Genomic DNA, 26,731 nt, shown 5'->3' with positions numbered 1-26,731 from the left:
TATTCCGAAGTGAATCTGTAGGCCAGAATTAAATTTTGTATACATGAAAAATGTAGTTCGAAGAAAGCTACCATTTGGTAGGATGTGCTACTCAGCAACACCTCTGAGGACTGAGAAAACTTGATAAGCACTTTGGAGTATCCCTCCACTGGAACAGTACAAAATGCAGTTTTTGTTAAGCTATTGTACTTTAGCGAACAAAACTAAATGAACCTATGACTTAGTATTCCATGTATCTTATTCTTTGTTTGTTAACAGGTCTTGCAGGGTTTAGATTATCTACACAGCAAATGCAAGATTATCCATACAGATATAAAACCAGAAAACATTTTAATGTGTGTAGATGAATCCTATATTCGACGAATGGCTGTTGAAGCAACAGAATGGCAAAAAGCTGGTGCTCCACCACCTTCTGGCTCAGCAGGTAATTCATCCTTACCAGATGTTTCACTTTGTCTGATGAAAGGTCATCGACTTGAAACTTTCACTTTGTTTCTCTCGCCACAGATGCTGAGTATTTCCAGTATTTTCTGTTTTTTTTTCTCTCACTTTGTCATCGTTAGAGACTTCTGTAACGTTGTCTGTTCAGTAGTCTACATATGGTTTGAAAGGTGGAATTTGGTGGTGTTGGCAAAACATTTTACAAACCAATATTATAACTAGGAGATACAGAGCTTATTACATGATATTAAAAAATTGTTTTTTTACGTTTTTGCAATAAATTTAATGTAACCCCATTCCTGATACTATTTTAACGTTTTCTTTGAAATTATTAAATTTATTCCATTATCCAACTGATCCTGTGTTCCAGGCCATATTAAGTGGCAGACGTGTTGATCCCGTTGGCCATTACTGAGTCATGCACTACCAGGCCAGGCTGCAGATGGGGCTGTACCTATATGTTCAGAATTATGCCATAGAGTAGTATTAGTGTTCAATTTGTGTCTTTAAAGTTTAAAAATTAAACAAAGATACTGGGATGGGGACTGATATTGAGATGGTAATCTCATATAGTTGTTACCTGAAAATATTCAACTGTTAAACGTAAGCAGTTCACGACCATCATTTTAACTTTCAAATTGGATTACAGACCTCAATTCACTTCCTTGTTGTTACAGTTTGGGCTGTCTTCCAACACACTTCCATAGGTAGCCTGTGACTCCTATGAATTGAAACTTAACCTTATCCATGTAGTGAATGGAATTCAGAGCTAACAATCTACCATTTTAACGCTGGATTATACTGGAAACGGTATTAAATGCCCACTGTATACTCCTGATCTTTCAAATAGGTGGCAAAGCACCACACTTACAGACCATATGATTCAGGCTAAAAATATTTATTCAAATTTGTTGTAAGATGCAAAATTTAATGCAAGAAAGATAAATCAACAGGTAAAATGCAATAAAGTATTTTAAATTGTTATCTGTGACTAAAATAACTGTTTCAAGATTCTTGTAATCCTTGTAATCTGTGTCTTGCAAATCCATAACATGAGCACTTCAAACTCCATGGAGTTCTATCATGCCACAAAGACTTGCAGTTTAAACAAGTAACTAAAGATCAGCAACAATATCAAGCCCTGTATGCAACATAACATAAAAAATAAGAGCAGGAGTAGGCTATTCAGCTTTTTTGAGCCTGCTCTGCCATTCAATAAGATCATGGCTGGTCTTCTGCCTCCTCTCCACTTTCCTACCCTATCCCCATAACCCTTGATTCCATTAGTATCCAAAAATCTTATCGCTCTCTGCCTCAAATATACTGACTGACTGAGCATCCACAGCCCTCTGGGGTAGAGAATTCTAAAGATTCACAACCCTTTGAGTGAAGAAATTTCACCTCATCTCAGTCCTAAATGACTGACCCCTTAGTTCTAGACTCCCCAGACAGGGGAAACATACTCCCTGCATCTACCCTATCAAGCCCTGTAAGAATTTTATGTTTCAATGAGATTACCTCATTCTTCTAAACTCTAGGGAATATAGGCCAGGTCAACTCGATCTCTCCTCGTAGGACAATCCCCTGATCTGCCCCTTTCTGATCCACTCTGCTTATTTTTGTCCAACTTGCTACTCTATAGTCTTAATTTTTCTCTTGCTGCTTTTGAATTTACCCTTTCCTGAATCCTCCCCCCCCCCCCCCCCCCTTCATTAGTTTAAAGTCCTATCTACTGCTCAAGTTATTCGCTTCGCAAGGACACTGGTCCTAGCCTGGTTTAATTGGAGCCTGCCCCAACGGGACAGCTCCATCTTTCCCCAGAACTCATGCCAGTGCCCCATGAATTGAAGCCTGTCTCTCACCCATGCAATTAACCTTTTAATCTGTTTGTCCCTTTGCCAATTTGCGGGTGGCTCAGGCAACAACCCAGAGATTATTACCTGTGAGGTCCAGCTCCTCAAACCTCATTTCAAGTTCTACCTATGTCGTTGGACTACGTGGACCATGACAACTGGATCCTCCCACTCCCACTCCAAGTTCTTCTCCAGCCGCGAGGAGATGTCGTTCACCCTGGCACCGAGCAGGCAACACAGCCACCTGGTTGCAGCTGTGGAGACCGGTATCCAACCCCCCCACTATACTGCCCCCTACCAGTAACGCATTCCTTTTCACGTTTGAATGACCCCCCTGTACCACTGTGCCGTGGTCAGTTTGTTCATCCACCCTGCAGACTTTGGTACACAGGTAGCAAGAACATCGTACCTGTTGGATAAGGGCAAAGGCTGAGGCTTCTCCGGCACTGCTCCTGGGGTCCCCTTACCTGCCTGACTTGCAGACACACCCTCCTGTCCATGACCACTAACTAGACCTGTAACACTACCTAACCATCATCATCATTTTCGTTATCTTCTCTCTTATTCCTATAGGGAACAGTGTGAAGTAGTGTAAGGAATCGCAGTATGATTAACAGTCTGACAGGCCGTGTCATTAACGCTCCTTCCACGGCCTTAAACCATCTTTTATACCAGCCAGCAGGTTGGTTCATCCTATACGGCGGGAGCGTTTTATGGGCTTCCACAACCCATACAATGGGGAGGGTGGGTGGGGGGCCACCCACGCCCACCAGATGCGAGTATCCCACTGGATTTCAACCCAGAATTTGAAGCCGGAGCTCTGACTCCACTTGCCGGGACGGTCTGAAGTGGGGTTCGAACCCTGAACCTTCTGGCCCAGAGGCGGGAGTGCTAAATGCCAAAGGCTCAATCCCACTACCGAACCTAAGGGGTGTGACTGCCTCCTGGATCAAAGTGTCCATGTAGCTCTCCCCATTCCTGATGCTCCGCAATGTCTGCACCTCGGACTCCAGCTCAACAAATTTGAGCTGAAGTTCCTCGAGAAGCAGACACTTAGCGCATGTGGTTGCCCGGGATTGCGATGCTGTCCACAACCTCCCACATGCTGCATTTGCAGTACACCTCCTGCACTGCCATCCCTATCTAAGCTTGTTTTATTTATTTAATTAATTAAAGTTTATGGGGGAGAAATTGGGTTGAGGCGCCAAGTTGGCCTGGGCGCTGATTTTTGCGCAGCGTTCGGAGCATTAACGAACGTCAGAAATTCAGTTTCAGCGCCCCTAGAGGGAGATGGGGCGAGGCTCGAGGCGCTCCGCGTCCCTCTTAGGGCGCTGAAACTGAATATCGCAGCGCAACGTGCCGCAGCGCCACACGCTGCGGCACGGCACGCTGCGGTACTGCAGGCCTTCCTCCCAGTGTTAAGGGGGAGGGGCCTGCAACAGCGCGATCCCCGATCGCGAGTGCCGGCAAAAGAGCCCGGCACTGAGGAAGTGCCGGTCTCTCGGGAAACAGTCGGCAATGCCGCGGGGCGGGGTCAGGAGGCCGGGGACGGAGGTGCTGGCAGGTGGCTGCCGAAAAAGGCGGCCGCCCCGCACCTCCACCTTAACTTGCGCCACTGCCGGCACAGCAAGGCCCCGTGAACCGGGCGCGGGCAGCGAATGGCGCTACAGCGGCGTTCGCTACCAAATATCGCGATTGGGGCGCAGCGCACACCGATGACGTCGTCGGTGGCGGCGCAGCGCAACAGGCTAACGCCACCATTAGCGCCCCCGCTGAATATCGCGGGAGGCGCGGCCAGTGGCGCTACAGCCACTGACTGCCCTCTTTAGGCGCTAATAGGTGGCGCTACATACCCAATTTCTCCCCCTATGTATTTAATCAACTTGGCTTATTTTTTTAGTTTTTTTAACTAATTACTTGATCTATTTTAAGTTATAGGTAGATTAAATTAAATATTTACCTGTAACTTATCCCCGCTGCCCCTCCTTGTGTTGTGATTTCACTTTGCGGTTTTTCTCCCATGCCACTCACAGACCACCCTGGTCTAGCGCTCTGCTCCTCGCCCTCGCCCTTTTCCCTCGCAATGTTTCTCCTCGGGCTCGCTCGCTCTCCACTCTCATAATTCTTTCATCTCGTAGATGCTAACTTTGAGACAACTGTTTTCCAACTGCAAAGGAGATAATATATATTATCTCTCCAATGTATGCAGAGTTGTAAGAGAGAGATGAAGAATTAATAAAACCAATTTGCCCTGATAAAAGGCTATCTGCAAGTAATTAATATAAACAGAGACTTGCTAGCTTTTGAAGCTATTACCTATGCTCCAAACACAGGTCTTTATATTTGCCTCGACAGCTCTCACTTCCAACCACACAAATCCCTTCTGGAAAGACTTCAACAGAAACCAGTTTAAATTTACCATTAATATGTAATGCCTACAGACGGAGTTGTGTATTTGCTTTGCTTACAATATTTTGAGGACAAAAGAAAATTTAACAAACAGCTTCCATTTTTCAAAAAATCCTCCCAAGCCCAATATAAATGAAAGGATATAAACATAGAAATGTTATAATTTTGAATAGGATGGATCCTTTTTCTGTCACACTTATGCTGTTTTTTGTATAATAAATACAACAGAAGCTGAAAATCAGCAGATGTGGGAGCAGCTGAGGCGAGAGGACCAGGGCTAAAAGTCCAAAGGATGAGTCGAGCAACAAGAAGAAATGGATCTGGGGTTGGGCAATGGCTAGTGGGACTGAGGATAGAGCAGGAGGCTTGGGAGCGGCTGAGGAGTTAGGCAGACAGCACCAAGGAGAATGGAGGGGCAGGTTCAAATAATAATGTTAACATGGTGGTTGAAGAGCAGCAGGAGGCCAAGTTGTAAGGCTGTAAATAAATGTGCAAGTTGAGTTAGGGTTGGAGTTGGGAGCTGGGTCAGCTGGTCGATGGGGAGAGGAGATGTAACAGTGCCACCTACTGTTTGAGGCCTACGTTAAGTAATAAGTATGTAGGCATTTTAACTTTGAAAAGTAAGGTACCCAGGCATTACCCAAGACATTACAGCTCAGGTGTGACAAAATTGTCACATCATTTGTGATACCAGCATAACCAAATTGTGACACAAGGAACAAGTGTGACAAACAGGAATTGTGCACTGTCACAAGACTTTTAATACATTTATATAAAATGGAGCATGTGGTGGTTATTGAATTCTGCTTTGTGAATGCTCTTGCTGAAGCACCACGGCAAACTGTGTAGTTGGCACATGATGGCATGCACAGACAATAATGAATAATTATGCTGTAAATGGTGCAAATTTATCAAATGATCAGCAGAATGAATGGTGATAACATTATTGATTTGTATTTTAAATTGACAGGTTCTGGATTGTAGAGTCTCAATAATAACAACTCTACTAGCAACCATGACAATTAAGACTTATTTACCTCCTTTCACTTTGGCATCTACTTTCTGTAGTTAACTTGAAATGTTGACCTTTATATAAAATTTACCCAAAATAATGCATTGCATTACATATTGTTGTACTCCATGTGATGTTAACTATAATCCCATATATTTAAATTTACAATAATTCGTTACATGGTTTTCTGAAAAAGTAGGGCTGATCAGTTTATTTGCAGTGCTTCATTATATTTTACACTCTTTCTGATTTTTAACGCTGAAGAATCTAGAGAGCAAAGGGAAATATTTAGACTATATCAGCAATTTATTACAGCAAATTCTAATATCTACTCATTAATTCCTGCTGTTGGCTTATTTTTATCATTCAGTCTTCATAATGGAAATGGCCATTAAATTCTCCATCTAGCAGATTGTAGCTTCTGTCACTGCCCATTACTCATAGTTCATTTTTGCCATTCCCATTTGCAACATTTTATCTTTCCTGCCTCTTACAAAAGCACAGGGTATTCTTTCTATTCCTTCCTCCCCTCCTAACCCCCCCCCCCCCCTCCCTGTCTCTGCACCTGCTTAATATCTGTTACATCTCCAGCTTTTTCCAGTTCTGATGAAGGGTCCCAGACCTGAAACGTTAACTCTGTTTCTCTCTCCACGGATGCTGCCTGGCCTGCTGAGTATTTCCAGCATTTTCTGTTGTTATTTCAGATTTCCAGCATCCGCAGTATTTTGCTATTACACTCGTAGTTCATGCTCTTCTACATAAGAAGATAGGAACAGGACTAGGCCATTTGGCGAGGCGAGCACGGTGGCATAGTGGTTAGCACTGTTGCCTCACAGCGCCGGGGACCCGGGTTCAAATCCGGCCTCGGGTGACTGTCTGTCTGTGTGGAGTTTGCACGTTCTCCCCGTGTTTGTGTGGGTTTCCTCCGGGTGCTCGGGTTTCCTCCCACAGTCCAAAGATGTGCAGGTTAGGTTGATTGGCTATGATAAAAATTGACCCTTAGTGTTAGGGGGATTAAATACGTGGGGTGGGTGGGATATGTGTTGGTGTAGGGGTTACGGGGATCGGGTGGGATATGTGTCGGTGCAGGCTCGATGGGCCGAAATGGTCTCTATCTGCACTGTGGGGTTTCTGTGAGTCTGTGATTTGGTTTCTCGAACCTGGTCCATCATTCAATCAGATCATGGCTTGCTGCCCTTACTTAAAAATCTATTGATCTCGTACTTGAAAATTTCAATTGAACCAGTAAATTGAGGGAAGAGTTCCAGATTTCCACTGCCCAAGAAAAGGAGCATCTTGATTTCACTCCTAAATAGCCTAGCTCCAATTTTAAGATTATGCCCCCTTATTCTGGATTTCCTCCACCAGAGGAAATAGTTTCTCTGTATCTACCCTATCGAACCCCTTATCATTTTAAAGATCACCCTTCAATCTTCTAAACTCGTAGGAATACAAGCCACGTTTATGCAAACTGTCCTCATAATTTAACTCTTTAAGCCCCAGTATCATTCTGGTGAATCTGTAGTTAACTTGAAATGTTGCCCTTTATATAAAATTTACCCAAAAATAATGCATTGCATTACATATTGTTGTACTCTGATGTTAACTATAATCCCATATATTTAAATTTACAATAATTCATTACATGGTTTTCTGATAAAGTAGGGCTCATCAGTTTATTTGCAGTGCTTCATTATATTGCCAAGGCCTTCCTGAGGAGTTTGATGCTCAAAGCCGAATGCAATGCGCCAGATGGGGTCTGACTAAGGTTTTGTACAACTCGAGCATTACTTCCTCTTTTTTGTATTCTAACCCCTTTGAGATAACTGCCAACATTTCATTCGCCTTTTTGATTACTTTTTGTACCTGTGCACTCACTTCTAGTGACTTATGTACATGGATACCTAAATTCCTCCACAGCTCGTAGTCTCACCATTAAGAAAATATTCAGGTTCATCTTTTTCTAAAGTGGATGACCTCACACTTCCCCACTTGCGTAGTTTGTCTATGTCCCTTTGTAACTTCCTGCTCCCATCTACACTACTTACTCTGCCTCCTAACTTGCAAACTTAGGTATACAACTCTCTATTCCTTCATCCAAGTTATTAATGTATGTGGCAAAAAGCTGAGGCCCCAGTACAGATCCCTGGAGAACACCACTTATCACATCCTGCCAATCAAGTTCATTGACATTCTTTTCCTGTCGACTTATGTTACGTTACCAGCATGTAATGGTAGTTTTAAGCAATAAAAAAAGGCATCGAGTAAAAGTGTTTATTTAACAACAACTGGTGAATTAAAATGACAGGTGACCGGAAGCTCGGAGTCATCCTTACGGACTGAACAGAGGTGTAACGCAGATTGGGTGACCGCTTTGTGGAACACCTCTGTTCAGTCCGTAAGGATGACCCCAAGCTTCCGGTCGCCTGTCATTTTAATTCACCACCCCATTCCCACTCAGACCTCACTATACTCGGGCTCTTGCATTGCTCCACGGAAGCTCAGTGTAAGCTCGAGGAACAGCACCTCATCTTCCGATTAGGCACTTTACAGCCTTCTGGACTCTCTCTCGAGCTCAACAATTTCAGATCATAACCTCGGCCCCCATTACATTTTTACTTTTTTATCCACAACTTTGTTTTGGCCCTTTTTCTCCCCCCCCCCCCCCCCCCCCGCCTTTTTTTCTCTCCCACATGGCAGCTGTTTCCCATTCTGCCAGCGCATTTTTCTCATAATCTAGAGCCGTCTTTTGTCTCCACTAGTCCTATCACCATCTCGCCTCGTTTTGAATACCTCTTGATGTCTCTTCACTTCTCTTTTGTTCTCTCCCAGCCTGGCCTTTTAATCCATTTCATTTCCTGTGCTTTTTCAGTCTTGACAAAGGGTTTGACCAGGAACCTTGACTCTCTTTTCTCTCCCCGGATGTTGCCTGGCCTGATGAGTTTTTCCAGCATTTTCTGTTATTTCACCTGAAAACTATACTTGGTATTGGCTGCTTGTTTGCAGCCCCATAGGAAATCGACTGGTTAAAAAATAAGTTTTTAAACATGACCGATAACCATCTCAGAAATTGAAAATATTAGAAGTACCTGTTACATCTACAGGACGTGTATCTATATGCAAGACTTTATTTTATTTCGAAGGAAGATTTGTTGATACCAAAGCTATTCATGTATATAAATAAAATGAAAGATTTTAGGGTCATGCTTTGGCATTGCACATCAGATTATTAAAGCTCACTGTCACAGAGCGAGATGATTGTTGGTCCAATATTTGCTCATTTATGACGTACACCACATGAGGTAGTGAGAAAATCAAAAAGGGAGTCAGTGACATGCTTCCCAGCACTTTCTGGCAGCTAGTTGCAGTAGTCTATAACGAGGCCTTTGGCTGTGGTGTACCCACCTTCTCTGCAGATGAGGCCAGGCTAACTTGCAATGAAAAATTTCATAAACTTTAAAAATAGTTACGGTTTTAGTTAAGACCTCAAAGAAGATTTCTGTTATGCAATAACATTTATATTGTAGTAAGACTTCGATAATACTCATTGCTTCCAGTATCTTTAATGATAGAACAATGACAAATTGTGAAATAAAGAGCATAGTTTGTATGTAGTTTTTTGTTTCATGATGCTGATTTTTGTTTTTTGTTTTATTTCTGCAGTGAGTACTGCCCCACAGCAGAAACCGGTGAGTAATTTGCTGCTTTTGCATTCCAGAGGTTGTTTACACTGATGGCAACTGTTCAGAGTTTACATTCAAACTGTCTGCCTTCTAGAAATAGAAGCTCTCTGAAATTGAGACATTTGTTTCCTTTAAAAGAGCATTATTCGGTGCAGAATCTTATTATAGGCATGTCCAAACATTTTCTCTGAGTTACTCAGTTACTGATTGATTGTGGGTCCAGTCGTTCACACCTCTCTCACACTCGTTCAGTCTCTCTTCCCCGTTCACTTCTTTCCTACGGCCTCTCTTCACTCCTCTCTCATGTTATTTCTCTCTTCCTCCACTCCTCTTTCCTCCATTTCTCTCTCTCCATTTCTCTTCCTCCCCCTCCACCTCTCTGCCCTCTTTACTCCATTTGTCTATCGATCTTCTTTCTTCCCTTGCTTCAGCCATCTTCATTTTTTTCTCTCCACTTTTCTCTCTCCATCAATACCCTCTACATCCCCCCTTTGCATCCTTTCTTTTGCTTTCTCCTGTCACACACTTGCTCTCCTACTCCATTTCTCTCTCTCTCCCATTCACTTTGCACTCTAGCACTGGCATACACTCACTCCACTTCTGTCTGTCTCTCTCTCTTTCAGTGTGTGTCTCTCTCTGCATGTCTCTCATTTCACTGCTCTATCTCTTTCCTTTTTTCTCTTTCACTTTGCTCTCAGTTATATTTCTATCTTTCTCCTACTTCATCTTTCTCCTGTCTACTTTGCTCTCTCTCCTTCACTTTGTGCTCTTTTCTCTATCAAGTGATTTACAGCCAATGAATTACTTTTTTTCAAGTTTACTCACTTTTGGGCTAATTTGGCAGCCAAATTGAGAACAGCAAGGTTCCATCAACAGAAAATGAATGCATGTTTTTAGTTTGTTGAGGATGGAATGTTGGCGAAGACACTGGAAGAATTCCTTGCTCATTTTTGAATAGTGCCATGGGACTTTTTATATTCACTTGATCAGGCAGAGGAGCCTCGGTTTAACATTTCATCCGAAAGACAACACCTCCTGCAATGCAGCACATCCTCACTACTGCATTAAACTATCAGCCTGGAGTATGTGCTCCAGTTCGTAACAGAGTTTGAAGCCAGAAGAGTCTGACTGAAAGGCGAGAGTACAGGTAGACTATCCTTTATCCGAACTTCCAAAAACTGAAAACCTCTGAAAACCGTAAGTTTTTTCGTTCAGCGTAAATCGTGCGCACGACATGACCAGAGTGGCACACGACTTAGGCTGAGCAGGGCAGAGGGTCACAGAGTTCCCTCCTGGGTAGGAGATTGCAGGCCGAGCCGGGCAGTGTGAAGGAGGTACCGGGAGAGTGAACCCAACAATACAGCGGCCCGTCCGATATTCTTTTCTCCCCCCCCCCCCCGCCCCCCGGGCCCCACCCGACCCCCGACCTGATTTGCGGGCCAGCTTAGTAGGAGTCAGCCGATATCCGGCTTTCCAGAGAAGCAGGAAGGGGAATGAGACACGGAACAGTCGCAAGAGGTAGCCTGAACTTTTAAAATTTATATTAAATACAAATTTCCCAGTCTTATAATAATACCTTCTGAAATCCGAAAACCGAAACTCAGCTGGTCCCAAGGCTTTCGGATAATGGATAGTGTACCTGTACTACCAACTGAGGCAATCTGAAACCAGACAATGGACATAGAGCAACTGGAAAAAAGAGATGGAGGGGGAGAAATTGAGTATCGCCCCGTTTGGGTCGCCAGGACGCTAAAAGTAGCGCCCCGGAAGCATTCGTGGCCGCCCGCCGGAAATTGAGTGGTAGCGCCCCAAAGGGAAGCGCAGCGCTACTGGAGGCGCCCCCGCATCCCTCTTGGGGCACTGCGACTGAATATCGTGGCGCAATGTGCAGCAGCGCCACACGCTGCGGCATGTCGCGCTGTGGTATTGTAGGCTTTCCTCCCCTTCTTAAAGGGGAGGGGCCTTGTGCAGTGCGATCTGGGGCCCAGCTGGGCCCCCGAGGATCGGGAGTGCAGGCAAAAGAGCCCGGCACTGAAGAGAAGTGCCGGGCTCTTGGAACGCAGCCGGCACTCCGCGGGGGGGGGGGGGGTTCAGGAGGCCGGGGACGGGAGCGCTGGCAAGTGGCCAACAACAAAAATGGCTGCTTTGCGCCTCCCCGGTCGCAGGTAGGCCCCCCTGAACCGGTCGGACATGGCGTCCAACGGTAAATCGGGGGGCGCTGCCAAATATCGCAGCCGGGGCGCTGCGCACACTGATGACATCATCGGTATCGGCGCAGCGCTCACGGTTAGCGCCACCACAAACGTCCCGCGGTATTTAGCGGGAGGCGTGGACAGTGCCACGCCCGGGCGCCAGTTGGCTTGCGCCCTCTTAAGGCGCTAACGGGTGGCGCAACCTACTGAATTTCTCCCCCGGAGTCTTTACCTGAATCGGCTGGGGAAAAAGCACAATCCAGAAAGTTATGGGACTCCATGGGCTTGTAATTTCTGTGGGAAGCCCTTTGCCAGAGAGAGATGTGTCAGAGATAAAGATAAGGGACACATTACTGCAAATTGGCGGGTCTAGCAGAAGATCAAAATCAGACTATGGGCACACTGCCATGCATCTGTACCCAGGCGGTAGACTTCTTCAACGTTCAGACAGACATCTGATGTTTCTGCACATTGGAAATCTTCAAGCACATTGGCTTGGCATGTGTTGAGGCAGCTGTCTGTCCCACAGAGTGAAGTCTGAAAACTTGGCAAAAACCTCTAGTTTAAATATTCCATTGAAATGAAAAGGAAGCTGGTCTGAGAATAACTAACTTATTTTCCACCTAATGAGGCTAATTTTGCACAGTGAATATACAAAAGACACAAACAGGAGAGTGACTCAGGTGAAAAACCTGCATGTTAAGTGGTAGCAGATTGGTCTAACATGCAGCTATTTTGGTTTAACAAGCAAATACAATGGATATTTGCCAAAGTGGTATCTTAGTTTGAGGAATCGGCTAGCTCAGTTCTGACTGTGTACAGTATATTTTCAATATGGATTTTCCTTACTTTTCCTTCACTATAGTGTAGGACATTCTGAATTTGAGAGTTCTGATATTTAGAGGCTTCTCATTGGGATGTGGTGGTTTACAGAACATTAATCATTGAATGGCACAGACTACACAACTCGTGAGTGCAATTGGCCTATGTTTACTCTGCACTACAATGTCCTACAAAGCTCACTATATCATAAAATATTTGGCCCAGATTTTTCAGTCATCGGCTCGCCATTCACCTCGCTGACAGCTGCCCACAAATATTTGACCGGCTTTAAAGCGGAGACTTATGATCCAGCGCAGCGCCCTCTCCAGGGGATCTGTGGTTGAAGAGCCTCTGCAAGTAACAGCGAGGATCAAAAATCAGATTGAAGAATCCACATGAGTCCAAACCAGGAAGTATAAAGCAGTAAATATAAATTAGGTTTAAATGATGTACAAAAAGCAAAATAAAGTTTGGGAAATACAGCTGGAGTTAAGGGAGAGAGATAAGAGACCGACAGAAAAAGTTTTTTAAAAAATTTAATTAAAAAAAAAAACTCTAATTTTCTCCTGAGGGAATGCAACTCTACATTTGTAAAATTAATTTTTCAGGGCCAGAGAAGTTGTTCAGCAGTAATTATCTCTGATCACTTTTTGAGCCACCTTTAGTGGGGAACTAGTGGACAAGTACAGCAAGTTCATGTCGTTACATAAGAACATAAGAAGTAGGAGTAGGCCATACGGCCCCTCGGGCCTGCTCCGCCATTCAATAGGATCATGGCTGATCCAAATCTAGACTCACGTCCACTTCCCTGCCCTCTCCCCGTAACCCCTAATTCCCTTATCTGCTAGGAAACTGTCTATCTCCATTTTAAATTTATTTAATGTTGCAGCTTCCGCAGCTCTCTGGGGTAGCAAATTCCATAGATTTACTACCCTCCGTGAAGAAGTTTCTCCTCATCTCAGTTTTGAAAGGGCAGCCCCTTATTCTTAGATTATGCCCCCTAGTTCTAGTCTCACCCATCAGTGGAAACATCCTCACCGCATCCACCCGATCAAGCCCCCTCACAATCTTATATGTTTCGATAAGATCGCCTCTCATTCTTCTGAACTCCAATGAGTAGAGTCCCCACCTACTCAACCTTTCCTCATACGTCAACCCCCTCATCTCCGGAATCAACCGAGTGAACCTTCTCTGAACCGCCCCGAGAGCAAGTATATCTTTTCTTACATATGGAAACCAAAACTGCACGCAGTATTCCAGGTGTGGCCTCACCAATACCCTGTATAACTGCAGCAAGTCTTCCCTGTTTTTATACTCCATCCCCCTTGCAATAAAAGCCAAGATTCCATTGGCCTTCCTGATCACCTGCATACTAACTTTTTGTGTTTCATGCACCAGGACCCCCAGATCCCTTTGTACTGTAGCACTTTGCAGTTTCTCTCCATTTAGATAATAACTTGCTCTTTGATTTTTTCTGCCAAAGTGCATAACCTCACACTTTCCAACATTATATTGCATCTGCCAAATCTCTGCCCACTCACTTAACCTGTCTGTCCTTTTGCAGGTTTTTTATGTCCTCCTCACTCACTGCTTTCCCTCCCATCTTTGTATCGTCGGCAAACTTGGATATGTTGCACTCGGTCCCTTCCTCCAAATCGTTAATATAGATTGTAAAGAGTTGGGGTCCCAGCACTGACCCCTGCGGAACACCACTAGTTACTGATTGCCAGCCCGAGAATGAACCATTTATCCCAACTCTTTGTTTTCTGTTAGATAGCCAATCTTCCACCCATGCCAGTATATTACCCCCAATCCTGTGATTTCTTACCTTGATCAGTAATCTTTTGTGTGGAACCTTGTCAAATGCCTTTTGGAAGTCCAAATACACTACATCCACTGGTTCCCCTTTATCCACCCTGTATGTTACATCCTCAAAAAATTCGAGCAAATTTGTCAAACATGACTTCCCCTTCATAAAACCATGCTGACTCTGTCCTATTAAATTATGTTTATCCAAATGCTCTGTTACTGTTTCCTTAATAATGGACTCCAACATTTTGCCAACCACAGATGTTAGGCTAACTGGTCTATAGTTTCCAGCTTTTTGTCTACTTCCCTTCTTAAATAAGGGTGTTACATTAGCAGTTTTCCAATCTGCCAGGACCTTTCCTGAGTCCAGGGAGTTCTGGAAAATAATCACCAATGCATCCACAATCCCTACCGCCACTTCTCTCAAGACCCTAGGATGTAGGCCATCAGGTCCGGGTGATTTATCCGCCTTAAGTCCCATTATTTTACTGAGTACCATCTCCTTAGTGATTTTAATCGTGTTTAGCTCCTTCCCCCGCCCCCCCCCCCCCCCAACCCCCATTGCCCCCTGTTTGTCCGGTGTTGGGATATTTTTAGTGTCCTCTGCTGTAAAGACTGATACAAAATATTTGTTCAGCGTCTTTGCCATCTCCATGTTCCCCACCACTAGTTTCCCGGTCCCATCCTCTAAGGGACCAACGTTCACTTTAGCCACCCTCTTTCTTTTTATATAGCTTTAGAAACTCTTGCTATCTGTTTTTATATTTTTTGCTAGTTTACTTTCATAATCTATCTTCCCTTTCTTAATTAATCTTTTAGTTATTGTTTGCTGGCTTTTAAATGCTTCCCAATCTTCTATCCTCCCACTAGATTTGGCTACTTTATATGCCCTTGTTTTCAGTCGGATACTATGCTTTATTACTTTACTAAGCCGTGGATGGCTGTCTTTTATTTCCCTTTTTCCTCTGGAATATATTTATCTTGAAAGATGTGAAATATCTCCTTGAATGTAGACCACTGCTCTTGTACCGTCTTACACTTTAATCTGTTTTCCCAGTCCACTTTAGTCAATTCTACTCTCATACCTTCATAGTCTCCTTTATTTAAGCTCAGTACGCTGGTTTGAGATCCAACTCTCTCATCCTCAAACTGAATTTGGAATTCAACCATATTATGGTCACTCATTCCAAGAGGATCCTTTACTAGGACATTTTTTATTAATCCTGTCTCATTACACAGGAGCAGATCTAAGATTGCCTGCCCCCTGGTTGGTTCAGTTACATACTGCTCAAGGAACCCGTCCCTAATACACTCTATGAACTCTTCCTCAAGGCTGCCATGCCCAATTTGATTAGTCCAGTCAATATGAAAGTTAAAATCCCCCATGATTATAGCTGTTCCCTTATTACAAGCCCCGACTATTTCCTGATTTATACTCCGATCAACAGAGTAGGAGGCCTATAGACTATGCCCACTAGTGATTTTTTCCCCCTTATTATTCCTTATCTCCACCCAAACTATTTCACTATCCTGATCCTTTGACCCAATATCATTTCTGACTGTTGCAGTGATTCCATCCTTGATTAACACAGCAACCCCACCTCCCATTCCTTCCTGTCTGTCCTTCCTAATTGTCAAATACCCTTGTATGTTTAGTTCCCAGTCATGATTATCTTGCAGCCATGTTTCCGTAATGGCCACCAGATCATACCCATGTGTAGTTATTTGTACCGTCAACTCGTCAATTTTGTTACGAATGCTGCGTGCATTCAGATAAAGAACTTTCAAATATGTTTTCTGACAATTTATTCCTGCTTTTACCCCTTTTACTACTTTACCTTTATCATTATACAGTCTGTCCCTTCCTGACACGCTCTGGTTTTTAATTCCCCCACTGCTACCTTGCTCTATTGCCTTCTCTGCTGTCATTTTTATTTTTCGCTCTCTTTAAACCTCCCCCCCCCACTAATTAGTTTAAAGCCCTCTCTACAGCCCTAGTTATTCGATTCGCCAGGACTCTAGTCCCAGCACTGGCCAAGTGAAGTCTGTCCCAACGGAACAGCTATCTCCTGTCCCAGTACTGATGCCAGTGTCACTGGAAGCAAAACCCATTTCTCCCACACCAGTCTTTGAGCCACGCATTTAACTCTCTAATTTTATTTACCCTAGCCAAATTTGCACGTGGCTCAGGTAGTAATCCAGAGATTATTACCCTTGTGGTTCTGCTTTTTAATTTGGCCCCTAGCTGCTCAAACTCCCTCAGCAGAACCTCCTTCCTTGTCCTATCTATGTCGTTGGTACCAACATGGACCACGACAACTGGATCCTCCCCCTCCAAGTTTCTCTCCAGCCCAGAGGAGATGTCCTTAACCCTAGCACCGGGCAGGCAACACAGCCTTCGGGACTCTTGCTCTCGGCTGCAAAGAACTCTATCTATCCCCCTAACGATACTATCCCCTACCACTACAACATTTCTTTTATCTCCCCCCACTTGAATGGCCCCCCGCTCCACGTTGCTGTGGCCGGGCTGCTCATCCTCCCCGCAGTCCCCGTTCCCATCCTCACACGGAGTAAGAGCCTCAAACCTGTTGGACAAGAGCAAGGGCTGCGGCTCCTCCAACACTACCTCCTGGATCCCCGTACCTGCCTCACTTCTAGTCACACCATCCTGACCCTGGCCACGGACTACATCTGAATTAATTAATCTAATTGGTGTGACTACCTCCTGATAGAGAGTCCAGGTAACTCTCCCCCTCCCTGATGTGTCTGTGTTTGAAGCTCGGACTCCAGCTCTTCAACACGGAGCCGGAATTCCTCGAGCAGCCAACACTTACTGCAAATGTGATCACCGTGAGCATCAATGGTGTCCACCAGCTCCCACATATTGCAGCAGCAACACATCACCTGATCACCCATTCTATGTAATTAATTAAATTTATTAATATTATTCTTAAATACCCTCTGCCCTGATTCTAGATGATGAATACCGCACCTTAGAAACTATAAACCACAGAGTTTAAGCTTAAAAAAGAGAGGAATACTCACCAACCAATCACTTACCTGCTTTCTGGTGACGTCACACTTGGATTACTTTTTACCTCTTCTTCCCTCTGAGTTCCAAGATTGGAGATTGGTAAGCCTTACCTGGGTCTCGGGATCCTTTATACAGCCGCTCAGCCCGCGATTCCTGCCGATTCTCGCACTGAGGTCATTTCAGTGCCAAGTTTAACGGCGAGCACGACAACAGCGCACCCTGTGGAGGGGCAGGGTATCTTTGGCACACAAATTTTGGATTACCGCGTTTAACTGCACATGTGCAGACGCCAGAAGTTGCTGTCAGATTTACCCCATAATAACAGTGAGTGCTGATTTGCACATTAATTGCCAATTAAACTCGCTGCAGGAAGTTTGGGCTAGTACTTAACAGTGTAAGTACCTTATTAATGATTAGATTTATGCTCCTGCAATGCCACTCAACTTCTCCGGCCCAGAAAGGGAACAACTGAAACTGTGGAGTCTCATTCCTACAGGTAGTAAATTATTCTTGGAGATTTTTTTAATTTAATTTTTTTTAATTCTTACTTTTTCTTTGTCTTTTTTTTCTCTCTCTCTTAATCCAATCTTTCTTTCCCTCTCTATCATAGAATCATAGAAATTTACAGCACAGGAGGAGGCCATTCAGCCCATCTTGTCCGTGCTGTCCGACAAAGCTATCCACCCTAATCCCACTTTCCAGCACTTGGTCCGTAGCCTTGTAGGTTATGGCACTTCAAGTGCATATCAAGTACTTTTTAAAAGTGACGAGGGTCTCTGCCTCTACCACCCTTTCAGGCAGAGTGTTCCAGACCCCCACCACCCTCTGGGTGAAAAAAATTCTTATCAAATCCCCTCTAAACCTCTGACCAATTACTTTAAATCTATGCCCCCTGGTTATTGACCCTTCTGCTAGGGGAATAGGCCCTTTCTATCCACTCTATCTAGGCCCCTCATAATTTTATACACCTCAATTATTTCTCTCTCTACCTGATTTGACTCTAATGCACCCTATTTCCTTCTCTTTCTCAATCCTTAAATCCCATTGGTTAAGGAGATAGACTTTTGGTCAGTCATCGACCAAGGTCCCAGATGCCTCGTTGCCCATACCATGCGATTATCAGCTTGCACTTCCAGCAACTTACAGGACAAAAAATATTCAAGGGTGAGGGAAAAAGTCTAACTAACAGGCATGCCGCACTCCAGCAAATTCTGGGCAATATGTCTTGAAAGGAATTCGTAAGAGGGAGATGGACAACAGTGTAGTTGACAGAAATAAGCAAATTAAAGGAAGATGAGAGACAGAAACAGGAAGAAATCAATCTAATCTCCACTAACATGCAATTTGTTAATCTACATGTGTTTCACATCTTGCACCTTTCAAATCATTTTCGAATCAAGAGAGATTAGGAGACCGTTCTGATTTAGAACATTCCTCACTGCACTCAATGTCCAACTGCCTTATCTCGGTAGGTGTGGCCACCTTTATTGTAAAGAGTTAAACAGGTCCTGGGTACTTGGGCTTAACATGATAAACTGGTGTTAAACAGTTCAAAATTAACATTAATTATAAACAAGAAATGCCTGATTAACACTCTTTATATCATGCATTTAAAAAAAAAAAATTTGGCCTGTATTTTCTGATGCCTACGGGTGTGTACGAGCTGTGTACACACCCGTAGGGACATCGGAAATGCTGGTTTCAGGCATGTGAAGCGCATGTGCTGAAAACCGGCATTCCTGATCTGTCAAGAATCCTCTTGACGACAGATCCTGCGCCTGCCCAAGAGAAGGGCTTCTGCGGGTGGAGAGTTCCGCTTTCTGCACAACCTCCACCCGCTGAATACCCTTAGAAATCTTACGCCTGGTAAAAGCAGACATAAGGCCTGCTTTTACCAGCATAAGAGTTTTTAAAAAGTTTTAAAAAACATTTTCACTCATTTATAATTTTAAAAATACTTTTTAAAAATGTAAGTTTATTTTTAGCCCTGTAAAAAACCTTAATTTTTTTCAAAAAGTTAAATCTTTGTTTAAAATATTAAATTTAATGTAATAACTTTTTAAAAAAGTGATGTTTTAAAAAAAAATTTTATATAATACTTCAGTCTTTTTTAAGTGATCCCCATTCATACTTTTGACAGGCCTATCTGTCAAAAGTATGAAAGGGGATTCCCTTCTTTCATTGGCTCGCGTGATCCCAGGGACGCTTGCGAACTGCATGCGCCCCTGGGATACGTGGGCCCTGCGCATTTCAAGTTTGGGGAGGCCCAGCATCGGAAGTGTCCGGACCGCGGGAGCCCTCCGGTAAGTGCGTAGATTTTTTTCCGATAGGCATCTGCACGCAGGAAGCCTCCTATCGGAAATTACGGGCCTACAAGATTGAGATGTCTGGAAACCATAGACAGACTTGCAACAGAATCTGCATTCTCATACCACACTAATTGATTAGGCTTACCATAGAAATTGCCCCTGAAGTGCCGCAGAATTCTAGGGATCCTGACTTTACTGTAGAACAGTTGGAAGAAATGAATTGAGTGTCAGCCAAGGCTCAATGGTAGCACTCTTACCTTTGTGACAGAAGGTCATGGGTTCAAGCCCCACTTCAGAGATTTGACCACAGACTGGCAGAACTAAGGAAATGCTGCACTATTGGAGTTGACGTCTTTTGGATGAGATGTTAAACTGTGGCCGCATCTGCGCGCTCAGGTGCTTGTAAAAAGCCCCATAGTACTATTTGAGGAAGAGCAGGGGAGTTCTCCCTGTGTCTTTCAACAACATCATTAAAACAAATTATCTGGTCCTTTATTACATTGCTGTTTGTGAGACCTTGTTATGTGCAAATTGGCTGCCATGTTTCCCTACATTACAACAGTGACTTCAAACATCCTTCATTGGCTATGAAGCCCTTTGGGACGTCCTGAGATTGTGAAAGGCGCTATATAAATGCAAGTTCTTTCTTATGCATAATTGCTCCAGCGTTGCATGCAAGATCAGTAAATCACTGCTGAAACTCAGTCTGTAATGGTTTTAAACCAATAAATTTACTTGTACTGTTGAAGTCACCTCGCATGTTCCACTCAGTCACTATATTGACTAACTTCCACTAACCCCTTCTTCAAGAGAAATGTTGAAAGTCGATGGTCCTTTGTTCAGATTTTTCTTCCTTGTATTGGTTTGTAGACTTTTGGGAAATAAACCTCAGTATTTAAAATTCTATGTTTAGTAATGAGCATACAAGGAAGACGTGAGGTTAAGTAGATTTTGTTACATTAAGTAAACTAAAGCTTTCTAAGAGTATTTGTACCTTTTTCTAAAATTTATAGTTCATAGGTGCTTGCAAATTACACTGGTTATTTGTAATATAGTAATTTTAGGGTGCTGTGTATTAGCATGTGATTTTTGTAATGTTTTAGGGAGGAAAGATGTCTAAAAACAAAAAGAAGAAGCTGAAAAAGAAGCAAAAGAGGCAGGCAGAGCTGCTGGAGAAACGTATGCAAGAGATAGAAGAGCTGGAGAGAGAGGCAGAGAGGAAGAAGATGGAAGAGATTTTAACAACTGTTACACCAAATGACCAGGAAGGAGAGAAAATAGTTGAGCTGAAGGAAACGGTGATAGATCATGTGGTAGATGAGGAGCAACGTAATGAATGCAGTAAGTGTTCTGAAAAAAGACTTTTCTCCATTAATGGTATTCCTAAACATGACAATCTTGAATATTTATGTAGAAGCACTGCAAGAACTGCCCAATTTCACATTCTTACATTTCTGTGATCTGTTTGTGGATTTGTTTTAACCCCTTTTGTTCATTTCATATTAAAGTAAAAGTCTTGTAACTTTTCTGGACTGGTTACACATTTCAAATCCACATTCAGACGTACCAGATGTGAAGCTCAATCTTAAACTATATTGGGCCGTATTTTGTGACCCCCTACAGGTGTCTGAGGTGCGCACCCGTCCGTCGGGGCTGCACAAGTTCCGGGTTTAGGCATGTGAAGCGCACGTGCTAAAACCCAGCACTTGCGATCGGTCATGAATTCTCTTGACAGATCCTACGCATCCCCAGGAGAAGGGCCTCAGCGCAACTCTCTACCTGCAATTTGCACAACTTCCGCCCGCTGAATGCGTGTCATTCTTACACATGGTAAAAGCAGGTGTAAGGCCTGCTTTTACCAGCATGAGTTTTTTTTAAAAATAGAAAAATACAATTTTATCACTCATTTATAAATCAAAAATACTCTTCAATAAGGTAAGTTTATTTCTAGCCCCGTAAAAACATTTTTTTCAAAAAATTAAATTTAAATTTTTTTTTTTTTAATTAAATGGAATTTTAATTAATTTTAAATATGTAATATTTAAAAAATTTATTTCATATGTTGGTGTATTTTTTAAGTGATCCCCATTCATAACTTTTATTGGAGTTCCGTACATATGGCCATCCCACGTGATCCTGGGCGCGCCTGCGAACTGCCTGCGTCCCTGGGATACGGGGACCTCTGCCCGCGTGGACCCGGAGAGGCCCAGGATCGTAAGCCTCCCACCAGGTACATCCATAGAATTTTTGCAGGTATGGGCGTCCGCCCGCGTTAAGCCTCCAATCACAAATGTTGGTCCAATGTTTTTTTTCCCCAAGACATTGTATCCCAGTTTATTCAGTTTGTGGGTAAACCCATTTTCATAATTTCTAATATTTTTGAGTGCATCTTGTTTGTTTTACATAGCTTATATTTGCTTGGTATTTCATAATTTCTGGCTTTATTTGCTCAGTTCTGTTAGTATGATTTCATTTGAATAGTTTTCTATTTTATTAATTTGCTAGATGAAGTTGATGATCAGGAAGAAAAGGAAGACACAGAGAAAGAAAATATGGGAAAAGATGAAGTAGAAAATGTGGTTACCAGGACAGAGCCGGAATGTGATGAATCACCAAAAACAAATGGACATGTTGAAAATGGTCCATTTTTACCTGACCAGCTTTGTGAAGAAGAGGAAGAGGAAGATGAGGAAGAGGATGATGATGATGACGAGGAGTGTCCAAATGCAGAAGATAGTCCTGTTGATGGACTAAATGCTGAAAATTTAACCTTCAGTAACCCTTATGGACAGTGTAATGGAGAGTTACAAAATGGACAGAATAAGAGTCCTGAGTCACAGTTCTCTGAAATGTCTGAATCTGTGTTTTCTAAGCTTTTAGAATCTGCAGCTTGTGGATCAGTTGGATCAGATGGGTCAACAGTGACTGAGCGAGAAGACAGCAGTCCATCACAAGACAGGAGTAGAACTGTGTCTGCATCCAGCACTGGAGACATGCCAAAAAGTGAGTGTGCGTATATTTGCTTCTTTGTTATGAAATGCATAAAGGAGTTAAAATTATAACAATATATTCTTAATTCATACTGCTTGTCACTTTGAAATTCGCTATGCGTTTCAATTAATAGGAATGTACATGATTTCATGTTGAGGAGTGAAAATTATCAATTTAAAATATAACTACAATAAACTGTGATGAATGAGTGTTCTGGATGAATGAGTTAATATATTCAGCCTATATCAGAGAAATATTACTTTAATATTCTGGATAAAACATTTTTCCACATAACAATATAAGAATTGTATATGAGTGTCAGTTCCTGTAACAAACAATTTAAACATAGTAATAGGACCACTTACATGTGGAATGGAAAGAAAACTAAAGCTACTGGTAAATTGCCTGTGACATTGTCCAGGTCAGTTAATGATATTTTTAATGGCCCAGAATTTGTTGGAGCAGTACATCTCTCAGCATGCCCCATGAGTTGGATTTTCATCCTCACTCTTCAGCTCCAATTATTTTTGCGCTGCTGAAGTGCAAGTTGATAACTGGACATCTGGGACCTTGGCGAATGACGGGACCAACAGACTATCTCCTTAACCAGTTAAATTTAAGGATAGCGAAAGAAACGGAGTGAACGATGAAGAAGGAAATAGGGTGAATTAGAGTCAAATTAGATACAGAAAGAAAAATAAAGTGAGGGAACAAAAGATTGGTTTAAGAGAGAGAAAAAACAGACAATGGAAAAGTAAGAAAAAATTCAAATAAATAAACATTTAAAAAACCTCAACATTTTGCTACCTGCAGGAGTGAGACGACAGTTTCAATTGTTCCCTTTCTGGGTCTCCAAGGTTGAGCGACCATAAATCACGTAATTAACAGAGTCCTTACGACATGAAAAACCAGCCCTAACTTTCTGTGGCGAGTTTAATTTGTATTTGCAGCACAAATCCATCAATTTCTTGACACTCGGGCAGATTGATAGCGAGCACCCGTTTTTGAGAGACTAACTGCAGAGCAATGAAAATCGTCCAGCAAGTTGTGGTGATTTGCAACTCACGCCGTATCTCTCCCTTGCCACAAATTGCTAGGTTTTTAATGCACTAAAAACGCTGTTCGCCATGAACTTGGCATTATTTTTCTGGCAAATTCTGGGCCAATATATGTAAGATAGCAACGTAGTTCGGCAAGAGACATAAGAAATTCACTCCACACGCCGCCTATTCAGCAGAGCCTGCAACTACTGCTGCAAAGTTACCTGCAACTTAAATACAGGATTTCCAATCTAAATGTTTACACAGGTAGTTTGTGTTAAATGTTGATCTAAAAACTTAACCAAAAATCCTGACAACAGGAAGTTGAACAGGATGTGTTCTCATAAACTTGCACATTTAATAATATGTGGAGATGCAAGTCATTTTTGTAAACAAGGTACAGCATCCAATGAATATAAAGATATTTGAAATTGCTGTTGTATATATGTCATAAACACTCAGCATCTGCATAAATGAAACATCCATGATTGTGAGAAAGAACACTTAATTTATTCTTCACACACTGAGTGAAAGTCCTGAAGAAAATCACTTGAGTACTTTATGGTGTATCTTATTAGCCTGAGTGAACACCAGCTTTCCCTACATCCTAAATAGTAATGTTATGTCATCACTCCAATTGTTTTGCCTGTACTGGTATGTGCATACATGCCAACTGTCTTCAATATGACACACACGTTCAGTGTTTCTGTGTCTGCATATCTGCTTGTGGACCAAAATCAGTGTGGGCCAAGCACTATTCCCAAACTGCTACCTGCTCATGGTATTGTGGATGGGAATTCTTATGAGATCGGGAATTCCCCATCAACCTGGACAACACCAACCAAAAAAGCAGCAGGTAGAAGTTTGGGAGCAGCGCTGGGGGCGGGGGGGTGCAGCAGTATTAGGGTAGGATGGGGAGGGGAGGCAAGATCAATGTTTTGAGGGGAAGAGAGCACAGAAAGGCAAGAGCCAGTGTTCTGAGGGATTGATAAGTCAGCAACACGTAAAAGGGGAAAAGAGAGAAGCCAGCAGATCACTTGGGGAACTTGAGAGAACAACAGCAACACTGAGAGGGGAGATGATTGGGGGAGGGGCAGCTAAGCTGGGAACAATGTTTTGGGTAAGCTTATTTAGCTGGTCTGTTGAAAATCCAAATGTCTCAATTGTGAAGTACAAATTTGTTGAAAATTAACCAGAAGTCACCATTTCTAATGTAAAAATGCAGCAACTTCCAAAGAAGCATGCCCCTAGAACGCCTTAAAAATGCACCACCAGTTGGGTGGGAGACCACATTAGGAAGGATTTACAATCCTAATTTTTCTTTTTATAGCTCTCACTGAAATGATGTGGTCAAGGAGATATGGTTTGAATTTCTTAGTTTTGTTTTAAATTGCCTAATAGAAACTTTCTTCCCCCTGTAATAGATCATCCGCTGCTACTGGGAGAAAGAAGTTTTAAAATATAATGAACAGCCGTTCCTTCCTAAAATGGCAATAAGAATAGTTCTCAATGAAACCAGACCCTTCCTTTAGCTGAAAAAATCAACACCCTTATTCATAGTATGTGCATATCTAAAAATGTGTTTAAATATCAACATGTTTCTAGTGGGCAAACATGCTGCCAGACCTCCCATAGAAAATAAATCTTGTTCCTTTTATAAACATGAATTCCCTTTGAGGTTATCGTGTACTTAATTGAAGGGTTTTTGGGTATACCCACAGCTTAAGTTACAAGCCAGTTTCCCATTGCAGTATGTGTAATTACCTTTATTTTACTTTTATTCAGAGCAGTTTTTGAGTTTGTTGGACAACTTGGGCTGGATTTTCTCACTGGGGAGCTTTTGGAGGTGGGACTCCCACTTGTCGGAGTTTAGTCCCGCTTCCATTGACTTGTGGCCTACCCACGCTATTTTCCCTTGATTGACCTTGTTAAGCCTGCCCAGCTTTTGGTGGGGGGGGGGATATTTGTGGGGCTGAAGGAGATTACAGAGATAGGGTGGGGCGAAGCCATGGGTGGATTTGAAAACAAGGATGAGAATATTAAAATCGAGGCATTGCTTAACTGGGTGCCAATGTAGGTCAGCGAGCACGGGGGGTGAGGGGTGAACGGGACTTGGTGCAAGTTAGGACCCGGCAGCCAAGTTTTGGATGACCTCATGTTTAGACCACGTAGGTAGAACGTGGAAGGCCAGCCAGTCAGATTGAAGAATCCTCACTGAGACACACAGACTGCAAAGCAGGAAGTAAAAAACAGGAAATATAAATTACATTTTAATCATTGTACAGGAAGTGAAATAAAGGTTGGGACATACACATGTTATTAAGGGAGAGACATGAGAAAAACAGAAACTTAAAAAAATATATACATTTTACTTTTTTAAAAAGCTGCAACATTAATTTTCTTCTGAGGGAATGAGACTCCACACTTATTTTAAAAAATTAATGTTTCCGGGCCAGAGGTGGTGTTCAACAGTAATTATCATTTGTTACATTGTTTAAAATCTCACTTACTCCCTGATTGTACAAACCCTAACTTTTTCGTCTGTCTTCAGTGCGAGACTAGTGGGCAATTACCCTAAGGTCACGGCATTAAAGTAATCTCTGTGCAGATTCCATCAGTGAAGACTGCAATAGTGCAGCCTGTGGAAGAGCGGGGTATCGCTGACAGCAACTTCCGGATTTCTGCGTTTACTGCGCGTGTGCGGGCGCCAGAAGTGGCTGTCAGTTTTACCCTGTAATAACGGCGAGCGCTGACAGCCTCGCCGTTATTAGTACAGCAAAATACGGGCCAATATTTGTGCATATTCTCATTATTTATACAAACAAATGCACTTTAAAAAATTCTTGTTTGTGGTGCCAACTCTTTATTTTTTCAGGAGCAATATTGATAACTTTACGTCATTGTAACATCAGAACATTATAATTATTTCTGTCTTACAGTAAAGGTTCGGGCAGCAGATTTGTTGGTAAATCCACTTGATCCAAGAAATGCAGAGAAAATTAGAGTTAAAATAGCTGACCTGGGAAATGCTTGCTGGGTTGTAAGTATATAACGGTTTCTAAAATGTTTAACTTTTGTTAATGCACTGTTCTGAGAATTCAGAATTAGGTTTTATGATTGAATAAGTACAGATCCT

The 26,731-nt window shown here is 42.7% G+C and overlaps 1 protein-coding gene across 13 annotated transcripts in view; it reads left to right on the top strand.

The window, feature by feature from the left end:
• Nucleotides 1–26,731, top strand: part of LOC147105758 (SRSF protein kinase 2-like) — a 259,621-nt gene that overhangs the window by 192,966 nt on the left and 39,924 nt on the right. For 8 of the 13 annotated variants that reach the window (XR_015081581.1, XM_086010468.1, XM_086010476.1 and 5 more), the window contains 5 exons: nucleotides 259–424; nucleotides 9,379–9,404; nucleotides 20,668–20,905; nucleotides 22,070–22,573; nucleotides 26,535–26,635. Coding sequence is in view for 12 of the 13 variants with exons in the window: in XM_086010468.1 (XP_085866594.1) it covers nucleotides 259–424; nucleotides 9,379–9,404; nucleotides 20,668–20,905; nucleotides 22,070–22,573; nucleotides 26,535–26,635 (1,035 nt within the window). In the remaining variant the exon portion in view is untranslated. The remainder of the gene's footprint in view (nucleotides 1–258; nucleotides 425–9,378; nucleotides 9,405–20,667; nucleotides 20,906–22,069; nucleotides 22,574–26,534; nucleotides 26,636–26,731) is intronic. The other 5 variants (XM_086010475.1, XM_086010469.1, XM_086010467.1 and 2 more) reach the window with 1 other exon arrangement.

This window comes from Somniosus microcephalus, chromosome 17 (assembly GCF_052327205.1).
Source record: "Somniosus microcephalus isolate GS21.2 chromosome 17, FLI_Smic_1.0, whole genome shotgun sequence".
Lineage (NCBI taxonomy): Eukaryota > Metazoa > Chordata > Chondrichthyes > Squaliformes > Somniosidae > Somniosus > Somniosus microcephalus.
This window is presented reverse-complemented; position numbering and strand designations above follow the sequence as displayed.